At 41.2% G+C, this 16,268-nt stretch overlaps 1 protein-coding gene across 1 annotated transcript; it reads right to left on the bottom strand.

Moving 5' to 3' along the window:
- Nucleotides 1-1,253: 1,253 nt before the first annotated feature.
- LOC134618903 (potassium voltage-gated channel subfamily A member 3) lies at nt 1,254-3,859 on the bottom strand. The gene has a single exon (XM_063464518.1). The coding sequence runs from the start codon at nt 3,790-3,792 to the stop codon at nt 2,197-2,199; it is 1,596 nt and encodes a 531-aa protein (XP_063320588.1). The 5' UTR covers nt 3,793-3,859; the 3' UTR covers nt 1,254-2,196.
- Nucleotides 3,860-16,268: the final 12,409 nt, after the last annotated feature.

Genomic DNA, 16,268 nt, shown 5'->3' with positions numbered 1-16,268 from the left:
TATCTGCCTCACTCTCGTCTCTGCTTTCAGTTAAGTGACCAGAGTCAGGGAGGACACTGGGCGAAAACAGACATAAATCTGGAGGATCATCAGTGCAACGGTATCAAAGATAGGACTGTGTTACATGAAAACGCACGAGTATTTTAAGACTTTTAAGACCAAGCAAACAACAGAAAAACCCCATTACAGATTCAATTTCTTAATTTTTAAATAATTAGAATGTATTCAGTTATTACAAGTACAAGCCTTCTTTTTTTTTCTTTTGCTTTCTAATATCACATCCCCTTTTGGGTCCCCGTGATATCCATGAGAAATGATAGAGGTCACAAAGCAGGGCACCTGTTCAATTAGTAGATTACGGCCACCAGGGGGCAGCACTCATACACAACCTGTATGAGCACGTTGTCGGTGCTCTTACCCATTTCTTAGACAGCGTCAGCTGAAGGTGAAACACATGAGGATCACAAATCCTACACAAAGACTGACGTGGATCTAAACATTAAAAACATATACATGCATGCAAATGGTGAGACATCACTACACTGTTCGATGAAGGACGAAAGTCAAAAACCTTACAATATGCCGTTACAATAACTATATAAAATGGATTTGTAGATAACTGACTGCCCTTTAACCTGAGTGCAGGTTAATTTAGCGTCAGTGCGTCTCGTGATGATAACTTGTTAGATTGAAATGACCTGCCTGAACTTTCCATTCAGTAAATTACCCGTGTAAATCTCCAAACAACAAAAGCACGGGTCTTATGTTATAACTTACGCCAAAGTGATCGTTCAGAATGAGACGAGCACCACAGTGCTTAGAACTTACCAGTTTTTTCAGTGGGAGAACAGCAGCCTCTGCTGAACGCCGACAGTAGCGCACTCAGGGCAGCCAGACAATGTGCTCCCAGTCCATTCACAATTTCCTCACATGTCTCTTCTTCGGCCTCTCTTGACAGACAGCTTTGGAGCTATCTGTGTCGAGCCTGTGCTGTTTTGTAGGACTGTTGTAATTAACAACCTCCTTGGTGGGATTTGTTTTTGTGTCATTGTTCTGGTCACTGGGGGAGTTTGCAGATTAGTGTTAGTGGGTGTGTTTGGGCTTCTATTTTTTATGCAGCGAAGCACGGTGCCCCAACATCCTTCTTACAGACCGAAGACAACCCATTAAGATGAAAATCTTCAATATTGCTTCCAAGCAATCTGGGAAGTTACTGTGGAAACAAGGGTGCCATGGTAACGGTGACTGGGGGGGGGGGGGGGGGGGGGTTACCGAGGTAACGACCGTCGCCATGGAGACTCCATCACAGTGGGCTATATTCGAGGCATCCGAAAAGAGACACGCTCCATCTTTGATCACTGTTTGTGTGCGCAAAAAAAAGCTCAGTGTTTCTTCGCTGCACGTGTGTCTTGCATCGATAATGAGAACTGGAGTCGGCTGGCCCCTGTGTTTACATGTCGCCGTTTAACCATTAAAAGCCAACCAGTAGAATGCATACAAAGAAATTGTTGGGAATTCTTATATATATATATATATATATATATTTTTTTTTTAAAGAGAATAGCATTTGGACTAGACTTTAACGCACAATAAAGGCATAGCACAAAACGGTCTAATTGAGATATTATATGCTGAACTGTGTTTTTCAGACTTCACATGTGTTTAAACACGCACACACAAACATATTTAAATGATTCTGGATATTATACATAGCCGATGATTGACGGATCACGACCCATAACGCATGTTAATACAATGTGAGTGCCCTTCAAGTATTATACATTTGTGCACATCTGTCACAGTTATAAAGCTTCTATGTCTACCTGTTGTGAAAAATATACTCACTATTGCCCGAGTCACAACAGGTCAACCCCCCTCACTCAGAGAAGAATGGTAGATCTAATACTTTATAAGGAGCTCTTCATCTTCTTACAAGCGCGAATGGAACCACACAGAATTATGAATTCATACCACTGAAATGAAAAATCCCGATTCTTTGAATGGACAGCAAAGCAGCATCTCTGAACATACAGGTTCTGTTCTTTCGCTTCTTTTTTCTTTTTTCTGTTTTTTTTTTCTTCTTTCTTTCTTTCTGATCTACCGCTGCTTCCACACGCTGGTGCGCAACGGCAGAACCAGCTGTGTGTTGATTCGTCACCACTTCCTGTGTTCAGGGTTATGGCTCTAAAATAATGGCTACACGTCGGTGAAAATCTTTTTGTTTATATTCACACAATTCTGCGAGTTGTTCTGAGCGGTAGTGGGGAAGTTGGGCTGCTGTTTGAACGTGCTGTTTATCCCGTGCTCTTCTATCACCATGTACTCGCTCTTGCTGAGTGAAGAAGAAGAGCGAGTCTTCCTCAGCTCCTCGGTGTCTGCTAAAGGCTGACAGCTGCCCACGTGCAAGTACTGTGCCTGCTCCTCGCCCTCCGTTTCTCTGTGGTAGAAATAATTAAAATTGGAGACGATGACAGGTACAGGCAGGGCAATAGTCAGCACGCCAGCAATTGCGCACAAAGACCCCACAATCTTTCCCCCAATTGTCACGGGGTGCATGTCCCCGTAGCCCACTGTGGTCATGGTGACAACAGCCCACCAGAATGCGTCCGGGATGCTGTTGAAACCCGATTCTGGGTCGTCTGCCTCAGCAAAGTAGACAGCACTGGAGAAGAGGATGACACCGATGAATAAGAAGAAGATGAGCAGGCCCAGCTCACGCATACTGGCCTTTAGAGTCTGTCCTAAAATCTGAAGCCCCTTAGAGTGACGCGACAGTTTGAAGATACGAAACACCCGAACAAGCCTAATTACGCGCAGAATGGCTAAAGACATGGCCTGCTGTCCGTTCCCTTGTCTTTCTGCCAGCTCTGTGCCAAGTGTAATGAAATAGGGAACAATGGCCACAATGTCTATAATGTTCATAATATTTTTGGAGAACGTGGCCTTACTCGGGCATGCAAAGAAGCGCACTAGCAGCTCGAATGAGAACCAGATTATACACAACGTCTCCACTACAAAGAACGGGTCCGAGAATGGGCTGATGAAATAGGGGAGTGTGCCATTTATCACAGGCGCAATGGTGATTGGATCCCTGTTCTCGTCCCTGAACTCCGGCAATGTCTCTAAGCAGAAAATGACAATGGAGATGAGAATGACCAAGACTGAGACTATTGCGATTCCCCGGGCGGGACCAGAGCTCTCTGGGTACTCAAAAAGCAGCCACACCTGTCTTTGAAATTCATTCTCAGGCAACGGTCGCTCCTCCTCCTTTATGAAACCCTCATCCTCCCTGAACTTCTCCATAGCCTCCTCGCCCAGCTCGTAGAAGCGTATCTCCTCAGAAAAAATGTCAATGGGCACATTCACAGGTCTTCTTATGCGCCCGCCAGACTGGTAGTAATAGAGGATGGCATCAAAGCTGGGTCTGTTCCGATCGAAAAAGTATTCATTCCTGAGGGGATCAAAGTACCTCATCCTCTTCTTGGGGTCACCCAGCAGCGTCTCTGGAAATTGCGAGAGAGTCTTTAGCTGCGTTTCAAATCGTAACCCTGAGATGTTGATGACCACCCTCTCGCAGCATTCGTGATCCGGTTCATAACGATCCAGAGAGTGGTGGCCCGGGAGAGCCGCTGACTCTTCTAGCATGTTGTCACAAGCCACAACAGTCATCACGTCGGCTTCTGTCTCGGTGTATCCGTGGTTCACCAGGTTGTCGCCCCGGGTTTTGGTTGCGCTTGGCGGGGGTGATTGAAGGAGGCTGAGGTGGTCGTCCATGCGCGGTTGAAGACGCATACAGGGGCGGCCGCCTCGCCCCCTCCGCGGACCCCGGTCAACCACAGCCGTCGCCACCACAGCCTTGTCTCCTCTACGTCTCTCTCACTTTCTTCTCTCGCTTCACTTTCACTCCCCACTGTTGCTCTTCCCGCCCACGAGGAAAGATCTGGGTTTATAAACAGCCCTTCCACCCGCCCACGACGCGCCAGCGCTGGGTAACTTCACCCTCCTCCTCCAATCGTTGGACGCTCCAATATACAGAAAAAGCAACAGACGGGCGTCACTCAGCACATCGTTTGGGCGTGCCCACCTTCTTCTACCCCTCTCCCCGTCTTCTAGACACGCGCGCTGACACACACAGACTCTCTCACACACACTTGGCGAGTACAAACAGTCTCCTTTTAAACAAGGTCATTGCCCACAGATGGGATATTTTCAAATAGGCTGCTCATGAATATATCACAGCTTCATTTCCACTCGAAAGTATCATAAAAGATGCACCAGCACCAGAAATAAATTAGGGTGTGTCCTGGTAAAGTATTGCACCTAATTCTGCAGGCGATAATATTAGTTAAATTAGGCTCAAGGAAAATGGTTAACGATTGATATCCCGTCTGAAATCTGAAAGATAATTAATGCCGGGTCCACTAGTCCCAATGGTACGTGTTAAAGTGATGAGAAAGAGAGGAGGCAGTTCAGTCAGGTCGATGTGTGATGAATACATAACAGCAGCAGCATAAAATTAAATTAAATGTTTGGTGAAAAGCTTAAAAAGACGCAAGTGCCACAGGAATAATTATTAATAAGACATTAAGAGACACGCAGATCCTACCCCTTGTACCTCAGCTCATATGATACAAGGTCAGGTGACCTTAATAATGATGAATGTCAAAAGGGCAGGTACAGTACACAGCACTGTCCTGGGATAGGTTTGATTATATATAGGTTTGATAGAAGGAAGAGCAATCTGAAATGTGACTTTTTTCCCCACTGCTCTCACTAATGTAGCAATAAAACTGGCCACATATGGGATACTTCTAGTAAGGGGATGTGTGTGACTGACAAGCAAGCTCATATGTTATCATTATCCAGTATGGCAGGAAAAAGACAAGGAAATAGAAATAATAACATTTTTTATTACTTCAGACAGCGTTGTATAATTTCAATGTACAGTGTAGGGAGTTTCCAGATGTCACTTGAATGGTTGCTGTCCGAGGTACTGAAAAGGGGGGGAAATGACAGAACCAATGTTCATATTTTTTCAAACTATTCATTTATATTATTGTGTGTTTGTTTTTAACTCAAGTATGTCTGAGGCAGAACTTTAAACACACTCTGATTCAACCCACTCTTTGGTTGAATCAGCACTTGCTACAACAGTTTTGCTAAAACTAGATCAAACAAAAGAGAGAAATCTGGGATAGCATCAAACAGTCCTTTGACATAGCCCCTAAAACTGATCATGAATTACTCAAAGAGTCAGTGCAGCTTCTCTTATCTATTTTTTCATGTTGTCATTTTGAACTATGTTGAGATAAACATTTGCATTGGCTTCATTTGTTAATGTTTAACATGCATACTTTAAAGGGGTACAGCCTACAATTAAGGGAGTCAGATATGTCAACCTTCACAGAAAATGGGGTTACCACGCAAACACACCGTTATAAGTACCTTTATTAAATGCTAAACTAAGCCGATAAATTAACTAACTAAACAAAGGTTTCATCACAGTTTGGGCCACTGTATAGCATTCACCTCAAATAAAGTGACTACACCCAAAATACCTTACAGACAATTTTACTACAAAAGCTTTGAAAAGAGACAAAATGACCAACTGTCATATCTAACAAAGCAAAAAACCAAACAAAAAAAACACCATTATTATTATTATTATGTGAAAACCCAATCTAAAGGACACATACAGCAATTAGGCTCAACCATGCCATACACAACATAAACAATACATAAGTATCAATTTTATTCTATATATGATCTCAATAAGTCTCAGAAGTAAATGAACCAATATTTACTTCATGTTTCTTCTGACGTGCAGAAAACATTCAACCCCAGGTTATCAGCTATTCTGCTGTATCAACTTATTTAGCCCAGATTTTTTTCTTTGGCACACACTCGTTTTCATATCTTACTGAGGACATCTAATTGACATATTGCTTTCCCTAGCCACTTACCCTAACCCTAACCATCAAAAATAAATACCTAACCCTAACCCTCAGCCTAATTTTGAGCCTCAAAAATGCCTTCAAAATCATGGGGACAGGTATTTTGTCCCCATAAGTGACTGTTGGTCCCCACAAATATAGTGGCACGTCAATTTTTGGTCCTCACAAAGATGTCTAAACATGTACACACACACACACACACACACACACACACACACACACACACACACACACACACACACACACACACACACAGACATACTTACAGTAATATTTAGTGAAAAACATTAAGAAATTGTAGATTTTCCAAGCAGTTTCACAGCAGGGCAACGTGATGATGCAATGGTTATCATTTTCATCTCATGGCTTGGGTGTTTCTCTTTTGCATTTGCATACTTTCCCTCTGCCTCTCCCTGTACTCCTGCTTCCTTTCACATTCCATGCCTTGGCTCTCATTCAGTGGAATAAATATGAGAGTTTCCAAAGCTTGCCCGAGCTAAATAAACTCAGAAAGCTTCAAAAACACATTTTGCCCTTCATTATTTGGAGATCTGTCAAGCTGCTTTTTGCTGTCCATTTTTAAATAAGGGTAATGAAGATGGATGTCCACTTAGGCTACACATGGCCTGCTTATATATTTATAGCTGTTACCAAATATTTGCTTGACCATCTATAAGGTGCAGGTACAGCAGAGAAAGGCTTGGGATTGGAGAGAATTTCACTTTGTCATTGAAAAGATCAAAGACCGTGAAAAGGTTACAAGAAATGAGGACAGTCCCTGAAGGGGAGGACATTGTGCTGTTTCACACTTCTACAAAGAGCTGCTCTGGATTTGGGGACAAATGTAGAAATAAGAGAACACTTGTGTAAACATCACTGTGCACGTGTGTGTCTGTATACTTGTGTACGTGCGTCTTTGTTATGTGGGTGTGGGTGGGTGTTGGTGGATGTGAGTTGAAAATAAAATTAGATGAATGCATGAAAGAATGAAAGCTGCCTGCTTTAGTAAACTGTATCTGAGAACAGAAGAAACACCAGATACAAATAGTGTCATTAAGATTTTAGGAGCTCTCTTTTAACACCTTGGGAATGCTAAAGCTCTTTTTTATGCCCTCACTCCCCAAACATCTTAGCCTCAGACAACATTTCAACAAGTGGAAGGAAGAAAGAAACCAAAGGGAGTAAAGAGACCTAATTGTAAACTATGCAACTGTGAAAGATGGTAGTGCTTGGTGCTCATGAACACCTGCTTCCTCCAGATTAAATTAAATGAGCATTAGATATGTGGACTAATCTGAAATTCCCCCATCAACAATCTGTAGAAACACCCACCCAGATCCTCACACACTATTTGCACTGAACTTTTCTGGAAGCATAGAGTATTTTTACATCCATTTACATAACACTTATTTGAAACAGACCTACCTTAAATATAATGGCTAATCATATAGTAAAACCAACCAATGGTGTCGTTTTTTATTACCATTCTGAGGGCCTAAGTGGATTTCAAATAAATAAACTGTTAAACTTGCAGAGACTAACCTTTCCATAGAAGAAGTGAGTTACCAGGGAGAGAGATAGAGAGCACGGCAGTAAAACCTGATGCTCATAACATCCCCTCCCTTCTCTCGGAGGCAGAAACCTTCAGCTTTCAGGTTCCTCTTCTGTGGAACCAGCTCTCAGTTTGGATTGGGGAGACAAACCCCACTCTACTCTTAAGATTAAGTTTAAGCTTTCCTTTTTGACAAAGCATACACTTATAGGGCCGGATCAGGTGACCCTGAATCCTCCCTTAGTTACTTTGCAATAGGCTTAGGCTGCCTGGGGATTCCCATGATGCACTGAGTGCTTCTTATTCACTTACTTTGTGCTCATACACGACTCTGCATTTAATCATTAGGTATCATTCATCTTTGGCTCTCTTCCACAGTCATGGATGGCTGTCCCTCACTGGCCCTAGCTCAGTCGGAGGTTTCTACCTGTTAAAAGGGATTTTTTTTTTCATCTGATTGTTTTCTCTGTATTATAGTAAAGTCTTTACCTTCAGTGTAAGGCACCTTGAGGTGACTGATTTGTGATTATATAAAAAAAACTGAATATATTTTAGACCTATACATTAGAAGAGGAAATTACTGTAACAGAAATTTTTCTTAGTGTAGATATTTAAGCAATTATTCATAAGTATTTAAAGTTAATAAATTAAGGAAAAAACAAATTTTTGCAAATTAAGCTACCTAACAACTGATAGCTCCTTGAGTCAGGTGACATTTATTTATTTTTATGCAATTATAGTCCAATAAATACATTATAATAAACCATAACGTATTTCTTACTGGGGCCATTGCTTCACTATAAATACAATGACGTCTGTTTTGGTTGATTATATTTTTAAAGGTAAAAGTAATATTTTTAATAGAAGAATGTTTCGGCATGGTAGTATAGATTCATGTAGTAAAGGATCTGACTGCTGAACAGAAGTTGTTTTTATTTATTTTTCATTATTATTTTCTAGAAGCCCAACTCTGTGGTTATAAAAATAAATTGACTGATTTAATATAAGCAGTACAGACGGGGGGAATTTCTGCAAATGTTAAATGTTATATTTGGTAAATGTTATATTTTGACACGTCTGTGTATGCATGACAATAGCTGAAATGTGTTTAATGAGCGTAATGCAAATCTATTAGGATGTAGACTCTGTCTTCTTATTGAGGCCACATTGAAGCTGTCTTGTATTAAAAAGGCCAGTCAGTCCACAGAGTAAAAGCTCAGGGACCGCCAAAGGGCTTTCTAATGTGGTTTCCACTCCCCATGTTAAATATAGGACCACCCCAACTCCCTTATCAACCTACGAAATTAGGCTACCTTGCGAATTGCACTTGAATTCTTTGAACTGGACTAAAAGGCGAGGAAACAAGAGCAAAGAGCAAGTGAGAGAGAACTGGGTCGGTTTGCACGAAGAACAGGTTTGCTGGTTGAGGTCGCGGAAATCTGGTTACATTTGAGTAATTGCTCTATTTGGTTCTTTCACAAGGGATGCATAGCAGCCACCTTTCATGCAGCTTCTGGGGAAAATAGTGAATTTAATATTATACTTAAAATTAAATAAAAAACTGTGACACATCTCATATCTGGCAAGCTATCCCAGTGTCCACCGGCCAAGATTTTCATCTCTGATCTCATAATCATGATCTCATCTTGTGGATTCTCTTATCCTCAGGAAATGTTTTTATTTGCCTGATTACCACCAATAACACTAGTGCCATTGTTGCTGCAGTGTTATCTCCCTGGAACTGTAGAAAAAGTTTGGTTTTTAGATATAAATCTCAGGAGAGGCCTTAGTTATTCAAGCTACACAGGATTTATGTAAAAATTATAAATTTTTATAACCTTTACTATTTTTCTCTTGTAAAAATTTTTCAGATTATTACATTTTTAAGTCAGCCATGAATATCCTAATTAAAGCAACCATTGTCTTAAGCCCGAGTGTTTTTAACCCTTTGAATCTACTAGTAATCTATATTATAAATGAGAAACAGATTCTGTGGACTCCACTTTTACAAGCAGTGCCTTCCTGTTACTCACCCAGTGACATGTCCACCACAATCCCACATCCTTTTCCTATACACATGCACATAAACTGTAAAAGCACTTAGGGGCACTGTAAAATAGATGTTTACTAATGAAGAGGAGGCCCATATGGAAAAAGAACTTTTATGTGTGCACTAATTAATCAACTGTTCATATTTGCATAACGACAGATATCGGGGCTGAAGTGCAGCTGCACATGACAAAGACCAAGAGGAGGTCGACAGGAGGAGAAACAACGAGGCCAGGGCCATCTGTAGAACAAAGGCTGACTGGAAAGGAGCCACATCAGGTCCTGCTGTAACCCCAGCAACGGAGAGAGGGATGTGGGGGGGAAAGGGTAGGTACAGAGAGACGAACACAGCTGAATCTCGGCTGGCTGTGACACTTTGTGTTTTTTTAAACCTGATGATTGCCTTCTCTCAGCATGCAGAAACAAAGAGATAAACAAACATGGGCATTCGGATAAAGGATGGATGTGGACTACCACACATGACTGCACTAATTTTTTTAAAAAAGGAAAGGGAAACACACACGTTTAAACACACTTTGGTTCTATCCGAAAACTGACTTTCCTGCTAAATGCATCTGCTTTTTTTGAGAGTTCCAACATGACTGGAGCATCATAAATATGAAGATGTAGCGGCAGGCGATATGTATGCATAATAGATGCAGTCCTACCAGAGCATATCAGCTGTACCACTAAGAGAGTAGGGGTTCCCTGCTTCACACATCAACCGTCAGTCCTATTTCGACACAAAATGAGGACAGAAAATGAAAAAAAAAACTTTGTAGGAAAAAGTACAGCAAGAATGAAGTTGACTAAACTGAGGGCTCTGGTGTGTTACCCATTTAAAGCTCAAGAGATCACACAGGACTTTGATGAATTATAAAACCTTGTAATTATCTATTAATTAGTGTTTGTCTTTTAGTAGTACTGTTTTGTAGGAAGGTTCAGAGGAGGTTGGAGATTGTTCATCCGGGCTCATCCGGTCAGGATGAGAATGAACAGTCAGTAATCACTTGCAGGGTTTTTCGTTTTATTGAATAATGAGCAAAAGGAAAGACACACATGGACTGCTATCTCTGAAAAGAAACAAAATATGATTTAAGTAACTTAGTAACTCAAAATAATACATGAACTCAGGAGACTCAAACAGAAACTCGCCTCAGCTGCCGCCCCATGTGGGAGTGAAGAAAGAGTGAACTGTAGGTGAGTGCAGTCCTTATATAACGAGTGACAGGTGAGTGCAATTAAGGGAAAGCACCACACCCAATCAAAGGTGAGGAAAGGAAACAAGGTGCATCTGTGAAGTGAATGTGCTGAAAGGTGAGCCTTTACAACAAGTACCCTATTCAAGCCATGGTTAGGAAACACATTTTTGTTAGCCTGGCTCTTAAGAATAAATAAACAGTTGATCCATGTTGATCCAAGTTGTAACATGTGCCAATTTATTTCATATATTAATCCATGAAACGTAAACCGGGACACATATTCTGTTCTGCCAGTCAGCTGTGGTAGCAAAGACCGTGTTGACAGGATTCCCAGGATTAACAAGGAAAAAATGTAAGAAATGTAAGAGCCTTATGTCACTCCCTCCCTCTATACTCCCACCCTCCTCCTCATCCACATGTTGACACTTCTTACATTAAACGTTTCGCATCATCTCTGTCCATGTCACATGCCTGTCTCTTTTCAGATATAATCTGCTATCATCTCCTCCACTTTCAGCTTCATTATTTTCCCCACTACAGCGTTCTGGACGTGGTACATTTTTGCATTCTCTTTGATTTCACGTTATACAATATTTTCTTTAATATTTTGTGTTTACCAAGCCAGTTATTTGTATTATTTTAATTTACTGGTTCTGGTTTTTATACTTTCTTTTATATTTTATATTTCAGGTATATACTTGTGGCCACTTGTGTTTACACTTTATCTCCGTTTAACATATTCCTCTCTGTGCTGAGGTCTGGCTCTTTCTTTCCACTGCTCAGGAAAGCCACAGTGTCCCTAGTTGGTCCAGATGGTGTCTGGTACATACAGTGAAATATGCTTGTGCATCCAGAGAAACCTGCTGTCTTCCCCTTTACAGAGTAAAGGCCCTCTGTCAGCCACCACATGAAATATTTTTTAGACAAATTAATAAAACATTGCTTGGGCGAAACAACAGGTGACGGGAGGTAAGTGACGGAAGAGACGGGTAAGGTAAGCGACCCATGTTGTAGGTGACGTCAGACGCCGGAGATTTGGCGGAAAAAAAGCGAATGGTAGCGTAGAATTTAACAAAGTTTCTTTAAGCTTCAGTATTAGAGAAAGAGCTATCAATCTGTCAATCCTTTCCGTGTCCGGGCCGGGTGAGGTTTCCCGTGTTGGGTCAAATTAAGCCGCAGGCTCCACTCCTGGTGGTGCCCTTCCGTCAATTCCTTTAAGTTTCAGCTTTGCAACCATACTCCCCCCGGAACCCAAAGACTGTCATATAACTAACAACATCTGTCCTATCATCTCTAACACCCTGGAGGACAACGGGGAGAGTTTAGACGCTCTCCAAGATTACATCGACCGGTGTTTCCAAGATTTAGTCATGAAGAAGGCCCAGAGTGTATCTTCCCCGGCCAAAATTGAGACACCGTCATCGAAGAGATGTCGCCCGGCAGACTCCCCCGGCACAACATCGCCTGCCGGCAAAGACATTGCAGACATCCTGGAGTCAATCGACAAGCGATTGTCCAGTTTCGATGCGAGGCTGTCCCTGATGGAGATTTTACACCGGGAATTTAAATCTCTGCGAGAATCCCTGGAGTTCAGCCAGCAGCAGGTGGAAACGCTTGCCGCTGAAAATGCCACGCTGAGTCGGTCAAATCTCTCACCGATAACGTGACCCAGCTAAACATAGAAAATAAAAAAATAAAAGAGTCCGTTATCGATCTACAAGCCCGTAGCATGCGAGACAACCTTGTGTTTTCTGGTATTCCAGAATCTGCCGATGAGGACGTGGAGGCAACGGTGAAAAGCTTCATTAAAACCCACCTGAAGCTGCCGGAGGACACCGTAAAGAACATCGACTTCGATAGAGTGCATCGCTTGGGAGGCGTGAGGTCGCGGACCGGGAGACCACGTCCAATTGTGGCCAAATTCGGTCAATTCAAACAGAAGGAACAGGTGAAGAGTCGCGGCAGGGAGCTGAAAGGAACGGACTTCAGCGTGAACGACCAGTTCCCCAAAGAAAGCCTGGAACGACACAAGGTCCTGTTCCCAGTTCGACGTAACTTCATCCAGAGAGGCTCCCGTGCTGTCATCGCCGTGGACCGGCTCTACGTGGACGGACAGCTCTACCGCGATCCCGGCACCACTCCGTGGTTATATTGACTGCACTCCAGATAAGAACCCGCTACACTCTTTTCTTATTCACTCACACTCTCTTCTTTAACATGTGTTTAACCTAGTAATATCAGTATGATGTCATAGCAGATATAACACCGTCACCCTCCGTCATTGCTTTAATTGGAATGTTTCCGTTTCTTTTCTTTTTTTTTTTGTTGTCGCTCACAGTTCACGTGGTTTCTTTCTTTCTCTTTTCTTTCACTGCTGTGATCACCTACTTCCCCACTCACCTACAAACAACACCCTCTATTTCTGCATATTCACACACCATGATCACGCAAACACATGCGCTCAACGGCAGCACATTTACAACAGCCTCACAGCGCATACAGACTTACAGGACACATACGCAAGCCACGCTTGTTCATATTAGTGAATATTTACACACATAGTCAGACTTATGGAACCTCTCACCACACATTTTTTTCTCTTTCTATTTACAAACAAGTGATGTTTCCACATTGTCTTCACCCGTCTAAAGGAAACACCCAGCGTACATCATTAGACATACACACACAATTATGGGCACGCTGAGGTTTGTCACATGGAATGTAAATGGAGCTGGCACCAGAGGAAAGAGGTTAAAGATATTTAACCAGCTTAAAAAACTACAGGCAGATGTTGTTTTATTACAAGAAACTCACAGACCTGTCACAGGTTTAAACGAACTTAAAACACCTGAGTTTCCTAATGTGTTTGCAGCCTGTTATAATTCTAGACAAAGGGGAGTAGCAATTTTAATACATAAAAATGTTAATTTTACAGTACTCGATACAGTTATAGATCCAGAGGGTATATTCCTAATTATTAAATTATCAATATTGAACAAAAAGCTATGTATTGTAAGTATATATGGTCCAAATGTTGATGAACCCTCATTCCTCCACGGATTTTTTAGTGCACTCTCTGAACACCTTGATTGCACACTTGTTCTTGGAGGCGACCTCAACCTTGGACTAAATGAAGAAATGGATAGGCTCAATACAGCAGGAACTCAGCGTAATTGGCAGTCCACAAATATAATCAAACAGTATATGAGTGACTATGTCCTTTGCGATGCATGGCGCTCCCTTCACCCCAACAGTAAGGAATATTCTTTCTTCTCACATGTTCATCACTCCTACTCTCGTCTGGATTATTTTTTGGTCAGCAGCTCACTGCTGAGTGACATTTCAGACACTGAGATTCACCCTATAGCTGTCAGCGATCATGCTCCTGTATCTTTAACACTAATGCACAAGAATAATACTACGCCAAGTAAAAACTGGAGATTTAATACATCACTGCTCAAAGATGAAGAGTTTATCAAATAAGAAAGAAGAAAACAAAAATATTCAGGAATTAGAAAAAACCATCAAATCCTTAGAAGAAGCCTACGCGTCCGACTAAGATCAAGAAATAATGAACAAAATATGCAAAACAAAACTAGAATTAAATAAAATTATTAATAAAAAAACAGAATTCCTAGTACAAAGACTTCGTTTGCAGAATTTTGAACACAGTAACAAATCCGGTCGATTTCTAGCTAACCAGTTAAAAATAAATAAAGAAAAAACAACTATATGTGCTGTTAAAGATTTATCGGGGAACACAATATATGACCCTGGAAGAATAAACTACATTTTTTGGGATTTCTATGAAACGTTATATTCACCACAAATAAATCCACCTAAAAATGAAATTGATCAGTTTCTTGACAACGTAACTCTTCCAAAATTACTAGACAGTCAAGCGATGGCACTGGATTCGCCACTGACGCCAGGTGAACTCCAGGAAGCGCTGATAAGTATGCCCAATAATAAGGCTCCAGGTCCAGACGGCTTTCCTGCAGAATTCTACAAAGAATTCTGGACAATTTTGGCACCAGTATTCCACGGAATGTTGCAGGAAATCAAGGAAAATGGCAGACTACCACCAAATATGAATTCTGCCAACATTAGTCTCCTGCTAAAACCAGGCAAAGACCCTTTATTTCCCTCAAGCTATCGTCCAATATCCCTTATAAATGTAGACCTCAAAATAATCTGCAAAGCTCTCTCAAAGAGATTAGAGAAAATAACCCCCCTTTTAATTCATCCTGACCAAACTGGTTTCATAAAAGGTAGACACTCTTCAACAAACACTCGTAGATTAATTAATTTAATAGACTACTCATGCAGTAAAAACATTGAAACCATAATATTGTCTCTTGATGCAGAAAAAGCATTTGACAGAGTTAACTGGAAATTTTTATTTGCAACTTTACACAAATTTGGTTTTGGAAACTCTTTCATAAACTGGATAAGAATATTATATAATTCCCCAACAGCTCATATCAGAACAAATGACCAGACATCCTCCAGCTTCTGTCTCCTGAGGGGCACCAGACAGGGATGCCCACTCTCCCCTTCACTTTTTGCAATTTTTATCGAACCACTAGCAGCAGCATTTAGACAGGCTACAACAATTAAGGGCATAAAATGTAAGAACGTAGAACATAAAATCAGTCTCTATGCGGATGATGTGTTGCTTTTTCTGCAAAACTCACAAACCAACCTTTCTGAGGTAATTACTCTAATAAACTTGTTTTCAAGAGTTTCAGATTATTCAATTAACTGGCCAAAATCTACAGTTCTTCCCATTAACTGCTCCTTCCATAATTCTTCTTCTGCCCCACTACAATCTGGAAATATTAAATATTTAGGTATTAATGTTTCTCCTAAGCTTTCAGACTTAACTAAATTAAACCACATCCCACTTCTAAAGAAAGGAGAAGGCGATCTGACTAGATGGAAATCTCTACCCATATCACTCATGGGAAGGGTCGCCACTATAAAAATGATGATCTTGCCAAAAATAAATTACTTATTTTTAATGATCCCTAACAAACCATCACAAGATTGGTTCAGATCTCTGGATTCATATATTTCTAAATTCCTTTGGAAAGGTAAACCCCCGCGTATCAGCTTAAAAACGCTACAAAGAACCAAGGATAAAGGAGGATTAGATCTGCCTAATTTTCAACAATACTTCTTAGCCAACAGGCTTCAGTTCATTTCAGAATGGTTAAAACATACCTTCTTAGATGAGCCCTGGCTAGATGTTGAATAGGCACTATGCAATGATCTAGAGATTTCAGATCTACCATTTATCAGCTCAAACATCAAAAGACATGAATGCTTCAAAAGTGTCAGCATCAGCTCTTCTCTGACAGCATGGTGGGAGTTTCTAAAAATAACGGAGTTGTTGGGTCTGTTCCCACAAACCCCGCTAGTTCTAGAGACTTATTCATCATGAAAGAAAACAAGGCAACAGTGTTCGATCGATTACTTGCGCAAGGGAGGCCTTTGGTCAAGAACCAG

The sequence above is a fragment of the Pelmatolapia mariae genome, linkage group LG20 (assembly GCF_036321145.2).
Source record: "Pelmatolapia mariae isolate MD_Pm_ZW linkage group LG20, Pm_UMD_F_2, whole genome shotgun sequence".
Taxonomy (NCBI): Eukaryota; Metazoa; Chordata; class Actinopteri; order Cichliformes; family Cichlidae; genus Pelmatolapia; species Pelmatolapia mariae.
Note: the sequence above shows the minus strand (reverse complement) of the source record. Positions and strands in the feature narration are given on the sequence as shown.